Source organism: Callithrix jacchus, chromosome 22 (genome assembly GCF_049354715.1).
Source record: "Callithrix jacchus isolate 240 chromosome 22, calJac240_pri, whole genome shotgun sequence".
Classification (NCBI taxonomy): domain Eukaryota; kingdom Metazoa; phylum Chordata; class Mammalia; order Primates; family Cebidae; genus Callithrix; species Callithrix jacchus.
The window spans coordinates 45,849,655-45,871,880 of NC_133523.1; the positions used below are offsets into that span (position 1 = coordinate 45,849,655).

Below are 22,226 nucleotides of genomic sequence, written 5' to 3' on the forward strand. Positions count from 1 at the left end.
TTCTTTTTGTTCTTCCTCGTATGCTGCTTTTTGTGTTTCGTTGCTTTTTTGTGTAGACATGCTTCGACTCCCTTCTCATTTATGTTTTTTTAAGTTTTATTTATTTATCTTTGAGATGGAGTCTCGCTCTGTCACTCAGGCTAAGTGCAGTGGCCCAGTCATGGCTAACCACAGCCTCCGCCTGCCAGGCTCCAATGGTTCTTATGCCCCAGCTTCCTGAGTAGCTGAAACTACAGTCGCCCACCACCACCCCCAGCTAATTTTTGTGTTTTTAGTAGGGTTGAGGTTATACCATGTTGGTGAGGCTGGACCCGAACTCCTGATCTCAAGTGACCCATCTTCCTCAGATTCTCAAAGTGCTGGGATTACAGGCATGAGCCTCTGTGCCCAGCCATTGTTATGATTTAAAATCGTTTGTCTTTTAGGTTTTAGTAAACACGTAAGTGGTTTAAGAATGATTATAATATAACAATCACATTAGTGTGCATTCCTTTCAGTGTGAAGAACTGCAGTGTGTTGGATAGATATTTGGGGAAAGTTGTAGTATAATAATGAGACTTAAAATTTCCATAACCTGGCCTGGTGGAGTTGCTCATGCCTATAATCTCAGCACTTTGCGAGGCTGAGGCGGGCCGATTACCTGAGGTTAGGAGTTCAGAACTAGCCTGGCTAACATGATGAAACTCTGTCTCTACTAAAAATACAAAAATTAGCTGGGTGTGGTCATGGGTACCTATAATCCCAGGTAGTCCAGAGATTGAGGCAGGGAGGCAGAAGTTTCAGTGAGCCAGCATCGCGCCATTGCAGTGCTGTGATTGTTTGACAATACAGAATTTCCATTGGATTTTGGTTATCTTTACATGAGCTCATTGTGGGTTATTTATCAATATAGTATGTGTGGTTCTTTAGTATTCATTTGTACACAGTAAATATGCTGTAAATATTAAGAATATATATTTGCCGGGTGCGTTGGCCCACTACTGTAGTCCCAGCACTTGGGGAGGCCGAGGTGGGTGGATCACAAGGTCAAGAGATCAAGACCATCCTGCTCAACATGGTGAAACCTCGTCTCTACTAAGAAAAATACAAAGCCGGGCACGGTGGCTCACGCCTGTAATCCCAGCACTTTGAAAGGCTGAAGCGGGTGGATCACAAGTCAAGAGATCGAGACCATCCTTGTTAACATGGTGAAACCCCCGTCTCTACTAAAAATATAAAAATGCGCTGGGCATGGTGGTGCGTGCCTGTAGTCCCAGCTACTCAGGAGGCTGTGACAGGAGAATTGCTTGAACTCAGAAGGCAGAGGTTATAGTGAGCCGAGATCATGCCATTGCACTCCAGTCTGGGTAACAACAGTGAAACTCCGTCTCAAAAAAAACATTAGCATGGCATGGTGGCATGTGCCTGTAATCCCAGCTACTCAGGAGGCTGAGGCAGGAGAATTGCCTAAACCCAGGAGGCGGATGTTGCGGTGAGCTGAGATCATGCCATCGCACTCTAGGCTGGGTAACAAGAGCAAAACTCTGTCTCAGAAAAAAATATATATATATTTTTTCTCTTCATTGATGTGACAGTGTATATTTTTTGCAGGCCAGTCGCGGTGACTCACGCCTGTAATCCAAGCACTTTGGAGGCCAAGGCGGGCGGATCACCTGAGGTCAGGAGTTCACGACCAGCCTGACCAACATGATGAAACTCCGACTTTATTTAAAAAAAAGAAAAAGAAAGAAATACATATTTTTGCCAAGTTTTATACACTTTAGGGTCATTGTGGAAAAATACTTCTTCTTTTAGACTTACATATGTTTGTCCCCTGTGAGTGTTTTGTTGTGATACTGGAAATAGGCTTCAGTAGACATGGCTTGAAGTCCATGTAATCACTCTTTATTCATTGAAGAGTCTCACTTCTTTTGTGTTCCTTTTTGTGTGTCATATTCATACATTTTAGTAGTATTTACTATTTGTACTTAATTGGAAACCTATTTGTGTTTATATTTTTTAGATATCTCTTCCAAATACAAGATGAAGGGGCTCTTGTCAACAGCACAAGGCAATACAGAAGGGTTCCACACAGGGATATTAGATAGACATGAAAGTCATCACATTGGAGATTTTTGCTTCCAGGAAATTGACAGAGATATTCATGATTTTGAGTGTAGAAATAGCCATGAGGCGCTCATGAGAAAAGTTGAAAAGCTTCCTTGTGGTACAGACCAAGATGACGAAAGGCACGCTGGCAACAAGCCTGTTACGGATCAGCTGGGATTAAGCTTTCATTCGCATTTGCCTGAACTGCACATATTTCAGACGGAAGGAAAATTCGGTAATCAAGTTGAGAAATCTATTGATGTTTTCTCAGTTTCAGCAACCAAAATCATTTCTTGTAGGCCCCAAACCCATATTTCTAATAAGTATGACAACTTCCCCCATTCTTCATTACTCACACAAAAACCGAAAGTACACGTGAGAGAAGTATCTTTCCAATGTCATGAGAAAAAAGCTTCTAACTGTAGCTCTCTCTTGAGGAAACATCAGGTAATCCATTTAGGAGAGAAACAATATGAATGTGATGTGTGTGGAAAGGCCTTTAATCAGAAGCCATACCTTGAATGCCATCGTAGATGTCACACTCGTGAGAAATCTTACACATGTAATGAGTGTGGCAAGAGCTTCAGTCGGAAGTCAACCCTTACACGCCACTGTAGACTTCACACTGGAGAGACACCTTACAAGTGTAATGAGTGTGGCAAGACCTTTGTTAGAAATTCAGCCCTTGTAATTCATACGGCAATTCATACTGGAGAGAAACCTTACAAGTGTAAGGAGTGTGGCAAAGCCTTTCGAGGGCAGTCAACACTTACTTACCATCAGTCCACCCATGGTATAGAGAAACTTTTCAAGTGTAATGATTGTCATCACGTCTTCAGTAACGCTACAACCATTGCAAGGCATTGGAGAATCCATAATAAAGAAAGATCTTACAAGTGTAATAAATGTGGCAAGTTTTTCAGACATCGTTCATACCTTACAGTTCATCGGCGAACTCACACTGGAGAGAAACCTTACAAATGTGAAGAATGTGATGCAGTTTTCACCTGCAAATCAAACCTTGAAATGCATAGAAGAATTCATACTGGAGAGAAACCTTACAGGTGTAAGGAGTGTGGCAAGACCTTCAGTCAGAAGTCATCCCTTACACGCCATCATAGCATTCATACTGGAGAGCAACCTTACAAGTGTAATGAGTGTGGCAAGGTTTTTAATCGACAAGCATACCTTGCATGTCATCATAGAGTTCATACTGGAGAGAAACCTTACAAGTGTAATGAGTGTGGCAAGGCCTTCAGTCAGAAGTCAGCCCTTACATATCATCGTAGACTTCATACTGGAGAGAAACCTTACAAATGTCATGAGTGTGGCAAGACCTTTTGTCACAAGTCATCCCTTACATGCCATCATAGAATTCATACTGGAGAGAAACCTTACAAGTGTAATGAATGTGGCAAGGTTTTTAATCGACAAGCACACCTTGCACGCCATCATAGGGTTCATACTGGAGAGAAACCTTACAAATGTGAAGAATGTGACAAAGCTTACAGTCGCAAATCAAGTCTTAAAGGACATAGGAGAATTCATACTTGAGAGAAACCTTACAAACGTAAGATTTGTGAGAAAGCTTTCAGGCATGATTCACACCGGGCACAACATACTCAAATTCACACTAGAATGATTGTCACCAAGTCTTCAGTAACGCTACAACCAATGTGCATCCTCCAATGCAAATCATTGGAGCATCCATAATGAATGGATTCTTGCAAGTGTAATCAATTTCGCAAATGTTTTAGACATTGTTCATACCTTTCAGTTCATTGGCGAACTCATATTCGAGATAATGCTTACAAATGTCATAACTGTGGCAAGGTCTTCAGTCAATTCTCATCTTATGCAAAACGGAAAAATTCATACAGAAGAGAAACCTCACAAATGTGATTATTGCAGCAAAGCCTTCAATTCACGTTCACACCTTATTAGATATTAGAGAATCCATACTGGCAGATACCTTACAAATGTCATAAGTGTCACAAGGTCTTCAGGCAGAGGTCACTGCTTGCAGAACATTGGAAAATTCATTTTTGGCCGGGCACGGTGGCTCTCACCTGTAATCCCAGCACTTTGGGAGGCCGAGGCGGGTGGATCACAAGGTCAAGACATCGAGATCATCCTGGTCAACATGGTGAGACCCTGTCTCTACTAAAAATACAAAAAATTACCTGGGCATCGTGGTGCGTGCCTGTAGTCCCAGCTACTCGGGAGGCTGAGGAAGAAGAATTGCCTGAACCCAGGAGGTGGAGGTTGCGGTGAGCCGAGATTGCGCCATTGCACTCCACCCTGGGTAACAAGGGCGAAACTCCGTCTGAAAAAAAAAAAGAAAAATCCATTTTTGAGATAATGTTCTAAGATGCGATGAGTCTAGCAAACCATCAAACATTAATTGACATTAGAGTCAATTCAGCAGACTTGAGTTTGAGTTTACTTAACATTGAGTTCCAGCACTAATTGATATAAAAGTGTGTATGTTAAGAGGATTGGACTGGGTGGGGTGGCTCACGTCTGTATACTTAGCACTTTGGGAGGCAAAGACAGGTTCATCCTGTGAGTTTATTTGAGACCAGCCTGGGCAACAGATGGAAGCCACTTTTCCCAGCCTGTGTTTTGTTTCTTTAGTAATCTGATAGAGGTTTTTGTCGGTATTGTGTTGAATCCAAATCACATTGGGTTTTACGGTCATTCAATAATGTTTTTCCAATCCATCAATATGGGTTGTATCTCTATATATGTCTATAATCATTTTAATCAATGTTTGTAGATTTCATGCTACAAACGTCTCACCTTTTACATTTACTCCTACGTAGTTCTTTAAGTTCTCTAGCAAATAGATGTGTGTTTTTAATTTCTTTTAAAATTGTTTATTGTTTTATGAAAATTCACCTAATTTTAAGTGCTAACTTTGTATTCTGCAATTACACTAAATATGTTTATTTTACCAATAATATTTTGGTTGATTCTTTGAGATTTTCTTTTCTTGCTTTTCTTTTCTTTCTTTCTTTTTTTTTTTGAGACGCAGTGTCAGTCTTGCTGCTTGAGCTGGAGTGCAATGGTGTGAGCTTGGCTCGCTGCAGCCTCCGCTTCCTGAGTTAAGTGTTTCTCCTACCTCAGCCTCCTGAGCAAGTGGAATGATAAGTATCCCCCACCACGCCTGCTACTTTTTTTTTATTTCTTGTAGAGATGGGGTTTTACCTTGTTGACCATGTTGGTTTTGAACTTCTAACTTCAGGTGATCCTCCCATTTTAGCCTCCCATAATGCTGGGATTACAAGTGTAAGCCACTGTGCCCAGCGAGTGATTTTCTACATAGAAAGTCATGTCATCTGCAAACACACACTCACACACGTTTTTTTTTTTTTTTTTTTTTTTGACATGGAGTTCCGCTGTCGTTACCCAGACTGGAGTGCAATGGCATGATCTCAGCTCATCGCAACCTCCGCCTCCTGGGTTCAAGCAATTTTCCTGCCTCAGCTTCCCGAGTAGCTCGGACTACAGGTGCGCACCACCATGCCCAGCTAATTTTTGCATTTTTAGTAGAGACGAGGTTTCACCTTGTTGACCAAAATGGTCTTGATCTCTTTACCTCGTGATCCACCCGCCTCAGCCTCCGAAAGTGCTGGGATTATAGGCGTGAGCCCCCGTGCTTGGCTACATTTTTTTTTAGACAGAGTCGTTCTGTTGCCAGCCTGGAGTGCCATGGCACAATTTCTGCTCACTGCATCCTCCGCCTCCTGTGTCCAAGCAGTTCTCCGCTTTCAGCCTCCTGAGGAGCTGGGACTGAAGGCTTGCACCACCACACACAACTGATTTTGTTGTTTTGTTTTTCTTTTTTGTATTTCAGTAGAGACAGGATTTCACCATGTTGGCAGGATGGTCTTCAAATTTCCTAACCTTGTGGTCCACCTGCCTCAGCCTCCCAAGTGCTGAGATTACGGTGTGAGTCACCTCGTCTGGACCTGACAAATATAACTTTACTTCTTTCTGATTTGGATGAGTTTCATTTTTTGCTATTTAATTGCTCTGGCTAGGACAGCCAGTACTTCTTGAATAGAAGGGATGAGAGCATTCTTGCATCATGTGAGATTCTGCAGGAAAAGCATTTCATTTTCCCTTGTTGGTTATTTCACTCTGGTCATCGCATGGATAGTCTTTATATTTTTGAAGTAGATTTCTTTTTTTTTTTTTAACGGAGTTTTTCACTTCTGTTACCCAGGCTGGAGTGCAATGGCGCGATCTCGGCTGACCGAATCCTCCGCCTCCTGGGTTCAGGCAATTCTCCTGCCTCAGCCTCCCGAGTAGCTGGGATTACAGGCACGCACCACCATGCCCAGCTAATTTTTTGTAGTTTTTGTAGAGACGGGGTTTCACCATGTTGACCAGGATGGTCTCGATCTCTTGACCTCGTGATCCTCCCGCCTCAGCCTCCCGAAGTGCTGGGATTACAGGCTTGAGTCACCGTGCTCTGCCTCAGGTAAAGTTCTTACCTGTTTTGCTTAGGATTTTTTTGAAGGATGAATGTTGAATTTTGTTAAATTATTTTTGTTTTTTTTTTGTTGTTTTTTTTGCTTTTGAGACAGAGTTTCGCTCTTGTTACCCAGGCTGGAGTGCAATAGCACAATCTCAGCTAGCTGCAACCTCTGCTTCCTGGGTTCAGGCAATTCTCCTGCCTCAGCCTCCTGAGTAGCTGGGATTACAGGCACGTGCCACCATGCTCAGCTAATTTTTTGTAGTTTTTTTTTTTTTTGGAGGGGGGAGGAAGGCAGAAAGGAAGGGAATAAGGATGGTAGGGAGGAAGGAAGGGATGAAGGAAGGAAGGAAGGGAGGAAGCAGGGAGGGAGGGAGGGAAGGGAAGGGAAGGGAAGGGAAGGGAAGGGAAGGGAAGGGAAGAAAGGAAATCAAGCAATGGAAGAGACATTGCCGACCTGGATCTAGAGGTTTACAAGTTGATTTCTTTTTTTTTTGAGAGAAGGAAAGAAAAAAATAAATAAGTAAAGGAGAGGAAGAAAGAGGGAGAGTAAATGGAAATATTGCTTTATTTTGAAAAAAATTGGGTATTAATAATGGCCAATCAATATTTCATTTAAACTAATGGGTAGGTGTGATGTGGTATTGACAAGAATGTATATTTTGTGTATTTGAAGTGGAGAGCTCTATAAATATTAAGTTTACTTGTTCTGGATCTGAGTTCGAGTCCTTGATATCCTTATTAATTTTCTGTCTCATTGAATCTATGTCTCTATGTATCTGGGTGTTAGGATCGTTAGCTCTTGTTGTTGCCTTGATCCTTTTACCACTATATCTTTGTTACTTTAAAATCTATTTTATCCGATACAAGAATCGCAACTCCTCCTTTTTATTTATTTATTATTTATTTTTGCTCTCCATTTGGTTGGTAAATCTTTCTCCATCCCTTTGTTTTGAGTCTTTGTGTATCCTTGCTTGTGAAACAGGTCTGGATGTAACATGCTGTTGGGTTTTGGCTGTGTCTTTTGATTGGGAATTCAGTCAATTTAAATTTAGGGTTACTGCCATTTGATGTTGACCGGCTGTTTTATCCATTTCTTGGTGTAAATTCTTCTTTATGTTGGTGCTCTTTACTTTTTGGTGTATTTTTAGAAAGGCTAATACTGGTTGTTTCTTTCTGTGTGTAATGCTTCTTTCAGAAGCTCTTGTAAAGCAGGCCTATGGTAATAAAATCTCCGAGTTCTTGCTTGTTCATAAAAGATTTTATTTTTCCTTCAGTTGTGAAGCTTAGTTTGGCTGGATATGAAATTCTGGGCTGAAGGTTCTGTTCTTTGAGAATGTTGAATATTGGCCCCCACTCTCTTCTGGCCTGTAGAGTTTCTGCTGAGAGATCTGCTGTAAGTCTGATAGGCTTGCCTTTGTGGGTAACATGACCTTTCTCTCTGGCTGTCCTTAGTATCCTCTCCTTCGTTTCAACCCTGGTGAATCTAACGATTATGTGCCTTGGGGTTGCTCTTCTTGAGGAATATCTTTGTGGTGTTCTCTGTATTTCCTGGGGTTGAATGTTGACCTGCTTTGCTAGTTTAGGAAAATTTTCCTGAATAATATCCTGAAGGGTATTTTCCAGCTTGGATTCATTCTCTCCGTCGCATTCAGGTACACCTATCAAACGTAAATTTGGTCTTTTCACATAGTCCCATATTTCTTGGAGACTTTGCTCATTCCTTTTTATCCTTTTTTCTCTAATCTTTTCTTCACGTTTTATTTCATTAAGTTGGACTTTGACCTCTGATATCCCTTCTTCTGCTTGAACAATTCGAGTGTTTAAACCTGTGCATACTTCTCGGAGTTCCTGTATTGTATTCTTCAGTTCCATTAATTCACTCATACTCCTCTCTAAGTTGTCTATTCTCAATAGGATTTCATCAAGCCTTTTGTCAAAGTTCCTAGTTTCTTTACGTTGGGCTACAACATGTTCTTTTAACTCACCGAAGTTTGTTATTATCCATTCCTTGAAGAGTGATTCTGTCATCAGGAGGCGCTCGTTCTCCATCAAGCCTTGTTCCATTGTTGATGTGGAACTGTGATCATCTTTAGAGGGAGAGGCGTTCTGACTTTGAGTATTCTCAGCTTTTTTACGCTGGTTTCTTCCCGTCATTGTAAATTTATCCTCCTGTCGTCTTTGAAATTACCGACTTTCAGATTAGGTCTCTTGAGTGGACGTCCAGGTTGTTAGTTCCCAGGGCCAGAGCAGCGGCGTTAAAACTGATGGTGCTTTTCTGCCAAGGATTCTCCTGTCGGGCTTCCTTGTTTCCATAGTAGGCGACTCTGCCTTCCCGGGGCTCCCAACCTCGGTGAGAAGGGGAACAGAAGGGGAACCTGTCCCGTTTACTATGCGCTGAGCACTGACGCGTCTAGGTGCCGGCGGAACCGCTGCGCCGACCACGAGAGTCGCGCTGGCGACTCGTGTGTTTCCAGCACTGGGGGATCTTCTGCTCCGTGAGCGACCAGACTTTTTCTGAAAGTGTGGCGTCCTCTAGTTCTCCGCGCCTTCCCTGAGAGCTGCAATCCCGGGATGTTAGCGATCGACCATCTTGGATCGTTCTCCCAGTTTTTTTTTTTTTTTTTTGAGACGGAGTTTCGCTGTTTTTACCCAGGCTGGAGTGCAATGGCGTGATCTCAGCTCACAGCAACCTCCGCCTCCTGGGTTTAGGCAATTCTCCTGCCTCAGCCTCCCGAGTAGCTGGGACTACAGGCACGCACCACCATGCCCAGCTAATTTTTTGTATATTTTTTAGTAGAGACAGGGTTTCACCATGTTGACCAGGATGGTCTCGATCTCTTGACCTCGTGATCCACCCGCCTTGGCCTCCCAAAGTGCTGGGATTATAGGCGTGAGCCACCACGCCCAGCCAATTTTTTGTAGTTTTAGTAGAGACGGGATTTCACCATGTGGACCAGGATGGTCTCCATCTCTTGACCTCATCATCCACCCACCTCGGCCTCCCAAAGTGTTGGGATTACAGGCGTGAGCCACCGCACCCAGCCAATTTTTCTTGATCATTTGAGATAATGCGGTTTTTGCCTTTCATTCTGTGCAAATGGTATATCACATGGATTTGAGTACATTGAACCATTCTTGTGTGATATAGCTAACTTAAGTTGGAACCTGTATACTCCCATCTCCTCACAAGGACTGCTAACCTTGGTTTCTGTAAACTGCTAGATTATTTGCAGGATGCAAAGAGGTAAAGCTGAATACCTTCTCTTATCTGCCAGAATTGCTGGCCTTTGTTTCTCAGAGTAAGCATCCCCAGATCATTCCATCCTGGCACCAAGTAATTAAAAATCTATGGATCCCACCCCTACCCAAATGATGTGTAAACGAATGTTAATCAGAATGTCAAATAGTCCCCTGGCCCTTGAAATGTCCGGAACCCCCTCACCCTCCTGTCCGCCCAGAAGGTGTTTTGAATCCACTGGCCCTCCGAATGTCTGAAGCCCCTCACCCTCATCTTAGCCTGGGAGGTGATTGACAGCTTTCATTCCCATCTTCACCCCCACTCGCAAGGTGGTTTTGCGGGTATAAAAAGGTCTTGTCTCTCTTCTTTCGGGGCCACGGGTTGGAGAGACGTGAGTCCTCCGTGGTCGCCGGCAATAAACCCTGTAGTTTGGCATACTTTTGTTCTAGTGTTGACTTTCTGTGCTCAGTTCGATATAACACTTGCATCTCATGAATAAGTAGAACTTGAATATGTACAATTCCTTTTTGTATTCCCTTGAATTCAGTTTGCTATTACACGGATCTTCAAGAAGTTCATGGAAAAATACATATTATGAACAATTTGTGCATGAATTTCACACTGGTTGCACCAAAACAGACCAGAACAACCTTGTTATAACATGTCTGAACAGGCTATAATTTCAGGCACTCAGAAGGATAAGACCAGTGTTGAAAAGAGCCTGTACGAGGGGAATACAAATTATGCTAAAATTGAAGCAAGGAGTAACATTAAGTATATGATACAATCAGATGCAGTGGCTCAGGCCTGAAATTCCAGTGCTGTCAGAGGCTGAGGAAGGTGGTTTCCATTAGCCTAGGGTTTCAAGACTAGCCTGGGCGACAGGGGGACCTCCTCTCTGCTAAAAATTAACAAAAAATTGGCCAAGTGTGGTGGTGCACACCTGTGGTCCCAGCTACTCAGGTTGCTCAAGTGGGAGGATGGCTTGAACCAGGGAATTCGACGCTGCAGTGATTCCTGATTTCCGCACTGTACTCCAGCTTGGGTGAGTCTCAAGCAAATAAATGAGAGGCATAATTTCTCCTTTGAAATTAAAGGAAAAAGTTTTCTTTTGTCGCTTTTCTTAGGATATTTATTAACAACCTTTGTAAATGCATTTTCTCTGTCTTCTGAAGTGGTACTTTTCAGACACTAAACGTTTTTTCAGTTTACAAAGGTGATCTAAGGATGTCTTCTTAAAGGACTTAGGAGTTCTGTCTTTGAAATGCAAACAACAAGAAACATAGTACCTCGCAGGGTGTGGTGGCTCATGCCTATAATCCTTGCATTCTGGGAGGCCGAGGCGGGTGGATCACTAGGTCAAGAGATGGAGACCATCCTGGTCATGGTGAAACCCCATCTCTACTAAAAATACAACAAAATTATCTGGGCGTGGTGGTGCAGCCTGTAGTCCCAGCTGCTCGGGAGGCTGCGGTAGGAGAATTGCTTGAACTCAGGAGGCGGAGGTTGCGGTGAGCCGAGATCACGCCATTGCACTCCAGCCTGGGAAATAAGAGTGAAACTCCGTATGGAAAAAAAAAAAAACCAAAAACATAGTACCTCTATCTCAGTGGTAAATTAAGTAATTCAAAATTAGGTTGGGTGTGGTGGCTCACGCCTATAATTTCAGTTCTTTGGGAGGCTGAGGTATGGGGATCACCTGAGGTCAGTGGTTCGAGACCAGTATGACCAACATAAAGAAAGCCCATGTCTACTAGATACAAAAAGTTAGCCTGGTGTGGTGGCGCATGCGTGTTTTTCCAGGGACTTTGGAGGCTGAGGCAGGAGTATTGCTTGAACCCAGGAGGCAGATGTTGCATTGAGTGGAGATTGTGCCATTGCACTCTAGCCTGGGTAATAAGAGTGAAATTCCATCTTAAGAAAAAGAACACAGCTGGGCATGGTGGCTCAAGCATGTAATCCTAGCACTTTGGCAGCCCAAGGCGGGTGAATCACAAGGTCAAGACATCGAGGCCATCCTTGTCAACAAGTTGGAAACCCCGTCTCTACTAAAAATACAAAAATGAGCTGGGCATGGTGGTTCCTGCCTGCAATCTAAGCTACTTGGAGGCAGGAGAATTGCCTGAACCCAGGAGATGGAGGTTGTGGTGAGCCGAGATCACGCCATTGCACTCCAGTCTGGGTAACAACAGCGAAACTCCGTCTCAAAAATTAAAAAAATAGTCACGGCCCTCCTTTTTCCACAGTGAAGAGATCTAGGCCTCTGTGGTTTGCAGGGTGACTGCCACTGAACCATCTAATTGGTTTTGGAGGTGAGTGATAGAGTCTGCTGTTTCTTCTAGTGATGATTGGAAGTCTCAGGAGAGTGACAGGAAATGTGCTAATGAGGTTTCTAGCTTCCTGCTTCTAACCTGACTAGTTGTGACTCCGAGGGCTGCTAATAAGGGAATGGACTGCTAATAAGGGAATGGACTGCATTGCTCTTTCTGGGCGGATTTGTAGTGCAGCAGGGACAGGGAGTTCTTGGTTCAGAGCGACAAGGTTAATGTTGGGGGTAAAATCGACCAGGGTGCAAGCACCTGTCCAGTGGGTAGGAGACAGAAGTAGGTTGTGGGTCCTCAGAGGAAGAAGATGCCTGCGGTGTTAATGCAGACAGACGAGCGGATTGAGAATAGGTGTTGGGACGTGTAGTTCCTCATTTGGAGGTACTCGGTTCAGCTTCAGAAACCCAGAGTGAGGAGAGAGACCTCTTTGAGACCTGCTGTCTGGGGAAGAGGTTTCCATGTTTGAGAGGCAGGAGGGGCTGGGTAAATAGGCCGTTGGCTTCAGGGTCACTGAATAATTTACTCAGAGTGAGGTGTGGGAAGAGGGATGACAGATGGTCTGAGTTGAGCCACAGGCAGAGGGAGGGATGGTGCCTACGGGTGTGTGTCCATTCCAAGAGGTGACACATAAGGGGGCCTGGCCAAGTTTCGAGGTGTGGAGGGTGAAGAACTTTGGATGCATGGGAGGGAGTTTTGCATGGTTGTAGTTGGCAGTGTATGTGGAGAGAAGGTAGGAAATTCTGTTTGCAGGGCAGTGGGATTGTTCCCAGTGAGGATGAGGACTCTGTCCACAGAGGCACAGCCTTTTTGAATGGTGTATGAAAAGCAAATGAAAATATGGTCCCAGGGCTGAGAAACTGGGAGACCTGAGCAGGCAGTAGAGGAAAGGGAAATGCAGGTCCAGCAACTGGAAGCAAGTATAGTGCTGGGGCGCAGTAACAAGGAGTGAGGGATCCAGAGAGCGTGGGAGCCTCAGTAACAAGGAGTGAGGGATCCAGAGAGCATGGGAGCCTCAGTAACAAGCAATGAGGGATCCAGAGAGCGTGGGAGCCTCTGTAACAAGGAGTAAGGGATGCAGAGAGCTTGGGAGCCTCTGTAACAAGGAGTGAGAGACCCAGAGAGTGTGGGAGACTCAGTAACAAGGAGTGAGTAATCCCAGAGAGCGTGGGAGCCTCGGTAACAAAAAGTAAGTGATCAAGAGAGCGTGGGAGCCTCAGTAACCAGAAGTGAGGAATCCAGAGAGCATGGGAGCCTCGGTAACAAGGAGTGAGTAATTGAGAGAGCGTGGGAGCCTCAGTAACCAGAAGTGAGGGATCCAGAGAGTGTGCGAGCCTCGGTAACAAGTGAGAGATCCAGAGAGCATGGGAGCTTCAGTAACAAGGAGTGAGAGATCCAGAGAGTGGGGGAGCCTCAATAACAAGGAGTGAGGGATCCAGAGAGTGGAGAAGCCTCAGTACCAAGCAGTGAGTGATGCACAGAGCCTTTGAGTCTTGTAGAAGTGAGAAGGGAGTCTGAGGGAGCAGAGGCTGTGGGTGACTATTAAAATAGAAACCTGAGGAGGAATGGGATTCTGTATCTGGGGGAAGGAGTTGGTGGGGCTGTACAGGGGCGTGGCCTCCTCTAGAGGGTCTCTGAGGCAGCTGATAATGTCACATGGCTCATCAACTTCTCATTGCAAATGAGCAATGAATAGGTGAGCTAGGACTTCATGTTCGTGTGGAAATGGGAGAGGGGAAGATGTCTAATATTTGGTATGCTCTGTGGGAAGGCTGTTCCTTGTCACGAGGCCCTGGCACCTGGAGCAGGGACAGTGGTGATATATGGAGTTACCGCTCATGAGTCTTCTTCCCGGATGGGCGGAGGATGCAGTTGGAAGCTCAGTGGGTGCTTTGGGAGCTTTTTTTTTTTTTTTTTTTTTTTAAAGAGAAAGGGTTTTTCTATGTTGCCCAGGCTGGTCTCAAACTCCTGACCTCAGGTGATCAGCCCGCCTTGGCCTCCCAAAGTGCTGGGATTACAGGTGTGAGCCACCGTGCCCGGCTTGGGAGCTCTTTATAATCGGGAAAGACGGTATCAAGAGAGAGGCCCTGAGAGCCTGGCTGTGGTGGGGGTTATAAGAATAACTTGAAAAGGGCCTTCCCACTTTGGTTTAAGGCTTGCTGGGTTAAGAGTTTTTAGGAAGACATGCTCTCCGGGGAGTTGAGTGTGGTTGGTGGGATTTTGGCAGGGCCTGGTCTGCGTGTTCACGGAGGAGATGGCACATGAGGATGAATGCTGGGAGGTACTCTCCTAGCTGACTTAGAACGGGCCTGTTGTGCAGGAGGAAAGGGAGTCATACATTAACTCAAATGGGCCGAGGAAGGAGGGTGCTTTTGGGCTGGCTCTGATATGGGCTAGGGCTATGGGCAGAAGGGAGGGCCGGGGTTGCTGGACGTCAGGAGTGAGTTTGTGACTGAGTCTTGTTTTTGATCTTTGACTACCCAGCTCCCTTGGAAGGAGGCCCCTTGTAGCAGGGAAGATTCTTCAGTGGGGGAACATTGGGGGTGGATTGCGGGGATAATGAAGAGGAAAGGAGCAGGCGCAGAAGAAATGGAGGCTGTTTTGGCTGCCTCCCCAGCCTTTCTGTTTCCTCTTTTCATCTGACCCTGTTTGATGTCCCCGACACTGCGTAACTCCTGCCTTAGCTGGGAGGTGTGCAGCTTGGAGAAGTTGGTAAATAAGGGGCCACTAGTGACGGGGGTTCCTTTGGCGGTAAGGAATCCTCTCTTGCCAGGTGGCGGCGTTAAGAATGGAGAATGTGACAGGCATATTTAAACTGGGTACAAATGTTGACTCTTGCCTTTGGAGAGGTACGGGCCCTGGTGAGAGCTGTAAGTTTTGCCCTTGGGGAGGAGGTCCCTGGGGCAGGGGTTTGGCGTCAATTACTTGGTCAAGGAACGACTGCATGCCTGGCATTTGCTGACTTGGAGGAGGAGCCGTCTATGAATAACTGGTCCTCAGGATCGTGAGGAGGGAGATTGGAGGGAATGGTGCTGTAGGATGTCAGTACAGGAGCGGATGGGAGGGGAGGAAAACACTGAAGTAGGGACACAGGACTGAGGGGAGCACTTTGGAGAGGCGGCTCTCAGGGTGTTCAAGGAAGAGGGCGTGGGGTAGTTGGATCCACGGAGAAAGTGTGCTCAGTGCTCGGGAGGGGAGGAGACCCTGTGGATTGTGTGGGCTGTGGACTGCGGTGTCTCAGTGGACTGGTAGTTTCGTGCTTTCTAAGGCTCGGATGGTGGCTGCTGCTGCGGCTCCGAGGCAGGTGGGCCACGCTTCGGCAGTGTAGTCTAGTTGTTGAGATAGGTAAGCTATGGGAGAGAGGAAAGGGGACTTCCTTTTCTTTCAACACCAAGGGCCATTCCATGGTTTTCGGCTGTGTAGAGAATGAAACGCTGAGAAATGTCAGGCAAAGGCAGAGCAGGAGCAGTTACAAGGGTGGCTGTAGCTGTGTGGAAGCTAGGGACTATGTCGTGTGAAGGATTTGGGGGCTCATTGAGAGAGCATTTAGGTGCTTCACAGAGGGTGCGGGCTAGGAGGGAATAACTGGGAATCCATATTCTGAAGATTTCACCTTTAGAGGTGAGTGGGGGCAGGCTGTGTACCAGTCAGTGCTGCCCGTGCTGGGGTCGTGGCTTGGGCCCTATGGGAGAGGTGAACTCCTAAGCATGTCGGTGTTGGAGCTGAGAGTTGGGCTTTGGAGGGGGAAATCCTACATCCTTTACTAGCAAGAAAGTTTACGAGGGTAATAGTGTGAGTCTGAGAGCCCTATAGGGAGGAGTTTATTTACGTGCTGGAGGAGCTGGCTAGGGATGAGGTCAAGGGAGGTCAGGTCTTGAGCTAGAGCTTGTCCAAAGAAACGGGGCTCTCTCTAAAGCTTTGGGGGAAGACTGTCCAAGTACCTTGGCCTGACTGGAGAGTTTCAGGGTGAGTTTAAAGGAAAGCAAAGAGATTTTTGGAGTCAGCAAGAAAAGAAATGGTTGTTTTATTTAAGGCATCTTTTAGGTTTATTTCAGAGTCATGTGTTGTGTCTGGAGAGATGAGAAAAAAGGAGTATATAAGGATTGGGAACCACCGAATGAATGGAAGGACTGCCCGATTGCTAGTCCGGAAATCACAGACCAGCCGATAGGTGGGTCCTAAGCCTTGCAGGTGTGTTAATGAGATGGGATACTGAGAGACATTAGGACATTGGAGGGGTCTTTTAGCTGGATGGTGATGGGGTCATGGTGAGCTGCTAGAGAAGGGGTAGTGGTGTCCCACACTACGGGATTAACAAGAGACGTGGGGAGCGGACACTGGGGGAGGGGTCGAGGTCTGGTGTGGTATTGGAGTAGGAGAGAATCTGGTTGTGGGGAACAGAAAAGGTGATGGAAGCTTTGAATTTGGTTAGAGATCTGCCTAGGATGGAGGAAGGGCAATGATGCATGGTAAGGAAAGGGGGGAGAAAACAGTATGAAATAGGGAAGAGGTGTGGTGGCACGTGGGCACGAGGTGAGTTCGTCAACCCCAGCTGAGAGCTTAGAGCAATCAGTGGGTCCTGAGAATTCAGGCCAAGCCGAATGTTAGCCCAGTACCGATTTACCTGCTACTAGCAGTTACCCTGGGCTCTGAGGCAGTAACGGCAGAGGGGGCTGGGGGCCCTGGGCCTCGCCAGGCTTCAGCAGCTAGGCAGAGGGGCTGCGGGAGTGCGGCCATGCTTCACTTTTCTTCTTACTGAAGAGGTGGTGGCTCTGAGGCGCAAGCTTTTCTGTCTGTTGAGAGGACATTAGACTTCCAGTGGCCTGTCTGTTGGCAAAGCGGGCAAGGGGATTCTGGCACTCATGGGTTCGGACATGCCTGCACCCAGTGGCCTTCTTTGCTGCACTTTAAACAAGGCCCCGGAGAGCCCCTGCTATTGGGTCATTTGTGCCCTTGGGTGCTGTGGCTGGGCTGATGGACAGCTGCAGCTAGAAGCTGGTATTTGGCATGATTTTGGGGACTTTGTCTAATTTCCTTTCCTCGTCCCTGTTGTTGAAGACTCTGAAAGCCAGGCTAAGGAGGTCTGGTGGGGTTTGAAGACCATCTTCAGCCTTTTTCAGTTCGTGCCATGGCAGATTGGGAGATAAAATGGGTATTAAGACCAGTAGTTTCTTCTGGGGAGGCAGGGTCAACATGAGTGTGTTTTTGGAGAGCCTCTAAGGCAGAAAAGGAATTAGGCAGAATTTTCATCTGGTTTTTGGGACATTTTTTTGTTTTTTTTTTTCAACGTTTATGCCTTATGGGCAACTTTATTTCATTATTGTTATTATTATTATTATTTTTCGAGACGGAGTTTTGCTCTTGTTACCCAGGCTGGAGTGCAATGGCGAGATCTCAGCTGACTGCAACCTACACCTCCTGGGTTCAAGCAATTCTCCTGCCTCAGCCTCCTGAGTAGCTGGGATTACAGGCACGCGTCACCATGCCCAGCTAATTTTTATTTGTATTCTTAGTAGAGACGGGGTTTCACCATATTGACCAGGGTGGTCTCGATCTTTTAACCTCGTGATCCACCCACCTCGGCCTCCTAAGGTGCTGGGATTACAGGCGTGAGCCACCATGCCCGGCGTCACTTCTACCCATTACCAAGTAGAGCCAGGATGAACATGTGTGACCAAGGCTGTTGTCAAGTCCTCTCACCTGAGGACTCATTAGTGTTTGTCCTTGAAAACATGTAGTTAATTGGTTGTAAAGAACAGTGAAGTTTCTTTCTGTCACTTTTTTTTTAGAGAGGAAGTTTTGCTCTTGTTGCCCAGGCTCGAGTGCAGTAGGGGGATCTCAGCTCACTGCAACCTCTGCCCCCCTGGTTCAACTGATTGTCTTCTTTCAGCCCCCGAGTAGCTGGGATCACAGCCATGCGCCACCACAACCCGCTAATTTTGTGTTTTTAGTAGAGATGGGGTTTCTCCTTGTTGGTCAGGCTCGTTCAACCTCACACCTCAGGTGATCTGCCTGCCTCGGTCTCCCAAAGTGCTGGGATTACAGGCATGAGCCGCTGCATCTGGCCTCTCTTTTCAATCTCTTAGCTGTTTGCCTCTATTTTTCATCACATTCTGGTCTAAGTCTTATTTATTCGTAAAATGGTTTTTATTTCTTTCTCTCTGATTGTAGTGGAGATGATTTCTCACTTGGGGAAAGATTTTTTTTTTGTTTTCAATTATATTTTCTCAGCATTTACAAAGTGAAATAAAGAGTGTTTCTTGGGCCAGACACTGTGGCTCAGGACTGTAAGCTCAGCACTTTGGGAAGCCGAAGCAGCTGGGCCGGTTGAAGTCACAAGTTCGAGACCAGCTTGGCCAACATGGTGAAACTCCTTCTTTACCAAAAATACAAAAATTAGCTGGCCATGGTGGTGAAGTCCTGAATGTCAGCTACTCTGGACGCTGAGAGAGAAGAATTGGTTCAGCCCAGGAGGCAGAGGCTGCAGTGAGCCGAGATCTCACCACTGCACTTTAGCCTGGCGATAGAGAAAGACTTTATCTCAAAAAAAAAAAAAGGGAAAACAAAAAAGTAAATACAAAAGAGAAAGTAGTAGATCTCTTCCACACAAATGTGCTGAACACTAACTGGATATCCACATGGAAAAGAATAATGTTGGATCCCTATGTCACACCATCAAAAATTTTGTTTAAAAAAGTTTTAGAGGGAGAGACGAGGAAGAAAGCCCTGCAGGAGGGAGTGTTACTTTGCTGCTTCCAGGAATTGTCAAAAAAACAATTCCACGACTTTTGAATTATGCGTTACTCTTCCTGGTCGGTTTCGCCTCCAAAACCTGAAAAAGAGGCGCTGGGAGCCAGGCTGAGAGATGCTCAGTCCCGGCCCCGCCCTCTGCCGGTGCTAAAGGGGGAGGTTTCTCCGCCTCGCGCCCCGCCCCTACCTCGCCTAGGTCCCGCCCACCCCTCAAGTCTCACCCAGGCCCCCCGCACCCCCTCGAGGGTCTGTCCAAGGCCCCGCCCAACCCTCGAGGGTCTCCTCCAGGCCTGGTTTCCTTCCTGTGGACCCGGAAGCAGGTCACGCGAAGCTCTTTGGGGACCAGATCGGAGAAACTCATGACAGTCATACATTAATGTGCACTGGTATCTGGAGGGGAAAAGGAGACACGTTAGAGGAGCTATTTAGTGTCTGATTTTGTAACGCATTTGAAGCTACACTAGTGAGTCAATATGTCTCTGACTCCAAATTTTTCTTTTTTTTCTTTTTTGAGATGGCGTTTCGCTCTTGTTACCCAGGCTGGAGTGCAATGGCGTGATCTCGGCTCACCGGAAACTCCGCCTCCTGGGTTCAGGCAATTCTTCTGCCTCAGCCTCCTGAGTAGCTGGGACTAAGGCACGTGCCACCATGCCCAGCTAATTTTTTTTGTATTTTTACTAGAGACAGGATTTCACCATGGTCACCAGGATGGTCTCTATTTCTTGACCTCGTGATTCGCCCGCCTCGGCCTCCCAAAGTGCTGGGATTACAGGCATCCGCCACGGCACCCAGCTATTTTTTTGTATTTTTAGTAGGGATGGGTTTTCCTTATATTTGCTAAGCTGATCTTTGAGCCAGGCTGACCTCAAACTTCTGACCTCGTGGTCCACCTACCTTGGACTCCCAAAGTGCTAGGATTACAGGCATGAGCCATCATACCCAGCCTTTATTTATTTATTTTTTAAAGATAGAGTCTCACTCTTATCACCCAGGCTGGAGTGCACTTGTCCAATCTTGGTTCATTGCACTCTTTGCCCTTTAGGCTCAAGTGATCCTCCCACCTCAATTAGTCTCCTATGTAGCTGAGACCACAGACACACAGACATGTACCACCATGCCTGACTAAGTTTTTCTGTTGTTTGTAGAGATGGGGTTTCCCGATGTTGCCCAGGCTGGTCTCAAATTCTTGACCTCAAGCAATCCATCTGCCTTGGCCTCTTAGAGTGCTGGGATTACAGGTGCCACTGCACCCAGCATCTGCATGGGGTTTGCTGAGGGCTGGGTCTGTGCCCTGAAGGGGAGCTCATTCCAGCCCAGCTCCTCACTGCTGTAGCATGTGTGTGGGGGCTTCTGCAGAAGGGGAGCAGATTCTGCAGAAAGGGGTCAAAAGTTCACTGAGTTTTCCTGTAGGAGTTTATTATCCTGATGTAGTGGGCAGCAGAGGGGACTGTATTTCCTCAGGGTGAGGTCTTATTGTATGTGTTGGGGTACATACACAGAGAGGGGGTGTGTTGATTCTGAGCAATAAACAACATATTTTTTACATTCAGGACTGACTTCTAAAGACTCTTGATACATGAGGAAGAACCCCAGAAGAAAAAGAGGAAAGCAAAGGAGTCAGGGATGGCTCTTCCTCAGGTGAGATGATCTTCTCGGTGGATTGTTCTGCCTCCTTCCTTTCAGAAATGCTGGGCCTTGGAGTTGGGAATCTTCTCTGAGTCTGAAGCGTCCTGCCTGCCAGGTTTGCTGGCACTCACCCATGCCTTCCCTCAGTCCCTCTCATGTCAACTAGATTCCATCTCTGGTGACCCAGTGACAGGAGCGTGGGAAAAGGCCGCACTGGACATGGTCCTCGGAAAAGCTCACCCCAGACGTGGATGGAGACGGGGTGTGGGCCCCGTGGTGTCAGGGCTGCTGGGCAGCAGGGATCCTCCAGGGGCCACATCTGATGCACCATCAGCTCCCCGTAGACCAGGAGCAGAGCAGCTGCCCATGGACACTACATATTAATGTGCACAAAGTACGTGGGAAATTCTAGGAAAGGAGACCAATAAGGGGAAGTCTTTTCTTCCTGATTTGGTGCTACATGTTGAGGTAACTCAGTGAGTTTCTGTGTTTCTGACTCCAAACATCGCACTGATTAGAATGGAGCGTTAACACACAGACATGAATGATACAAGGTGTTTTATTCCATCAGTTTAAGTATGTGAAACCAACCTAAATAATAGCAGGAGATTCATTAAACATTCTTTTTTTTATCCAAAGATACACAAAGACTCAAAGAGATGGAGAAAGATTTACCAACCAAATGGAGAGCAAAAATAAATAAATAAATAAAAAGCAGGAGTTGCAATTCTCGCATCTGATAAAATAGATTTCAAAGCAACAAACATATAGTGGTAAAAGGATCAGTGCAACAATAAGAGCTAACAATACCAACACCCAGATACTAAGACTCATAAAGAGATTTAGACTCAACGAGACAGAAAATTAATAAGGACATCCAGGACTTGAACTCAGATCCAGAACAAGTAAACTTAATAAATATTTATTGAGCTCTCCACTTTGAATACACAAAACATATATTCTCCACCTTAAATACACAAAATATTGATCGGCCATTATTAATATAATACCAATTTTTAGAATAAAGCAACATTCTCATTCTCTCTCTGTTTCTTCCTCTTTCTTCCTTTTCCTTCCTCTCCTTTACTCCCTTTTTTTTACTTTCTTTAAAAAAAAAAACACATTCTTTTTTCTTTCAGACAAACTTTCACTCTCGTTACCCAGACTGGAGTGCCATGGCGCAATCTCGGCTCACCACAACCCCGACCTCCTGGGTTCAGGCAATTCTCCTGCCTCAGCCTCCTGAGTAGCTGAGATTACAGGCACGCGCCACCATACCGACCTAATTTTTGGAATTTTAGTAGAGACAGGCTTTCATCATGTTGACCAGGATGGTCTTGATCTTTTGACCTCGTGATCCACCTACCTCTGCCTCCCAAAGTGCTGGGATTACAGGCGTGAGCCACCGCGCCTGGCTTTGTTTTCTTTATTTCTTGAGATGGAGTCTCGGTCAGGCACGGTGGGTCATGCCTGTAATCCCAACACTTTGGGAGGCCAAGGCAGGGGGATCATGAGGTCAGGATTTCGAGACCAGCCTGGCCAAGACGGTGAAACCTTGTCTCTACTAAAAATACAAAAATTAAAAACAACAACAACAAAAAAATACAAAATTTAGCCAGGTGCTGTGGCGGGCGTTTGTAATTCCAGCTATTTGGGAGGATGAGGCAGCAGAATCTCTTGACACTGGGAGATGGAGATTGTAGTGAGCCGAGATCGT

The 22,226-nt window shown here is 45.9% G+C and overlaps 2 protein-coding genes across 3 annotated transcripts in view; both read left to right on the forward strand.

Annotated features, from left to right (window-relative positions):
- The window catches only part of LOC103790050 (uncharacterized), a 60,474-nt gene extending 38,922 nt beyond the window's left edge, over window positions 1-21,552 (forward strand). For both annotated transcript variants that reach the window (XM_078361226.1, XM_078361227.1), the window contains 3 exons: window positions 2,003-4,234; window positions 20,434-20,521; window positions 20,657-21,552. In XM_078361226.1, the coding sequence (XP_078217352.1) occupies window positions 2,003-3,642 (1,640 nt within the window). In that variant the 3' untranslated portion in view covers window positions 3,643-4,234; window positions 20,434-20,521; window positions 20,657-21,552. The remainder of the gene's footprint in view (window positions 1-2,002; window positions 4,235-20,433; window positions 20,522-20,656) is intronic.
- Window positions 2,803-22,226, forward strand: part of LOC144580885 (uncharacterized) — a 74,561-nt gene continuing 55,137 nt past the window's right edge. The window contains exons 1-2 of the mRNA XM_078361193.1: window positions 2,803-4,234; window positions 20,434-20,521. The gene's annotated coding sequence lies outside the window, so the exon portion shown is untranslated. The remainder of the gene's footprint in view (window positions 4,235-20,433; window positions 20,522-22,226) is intronic.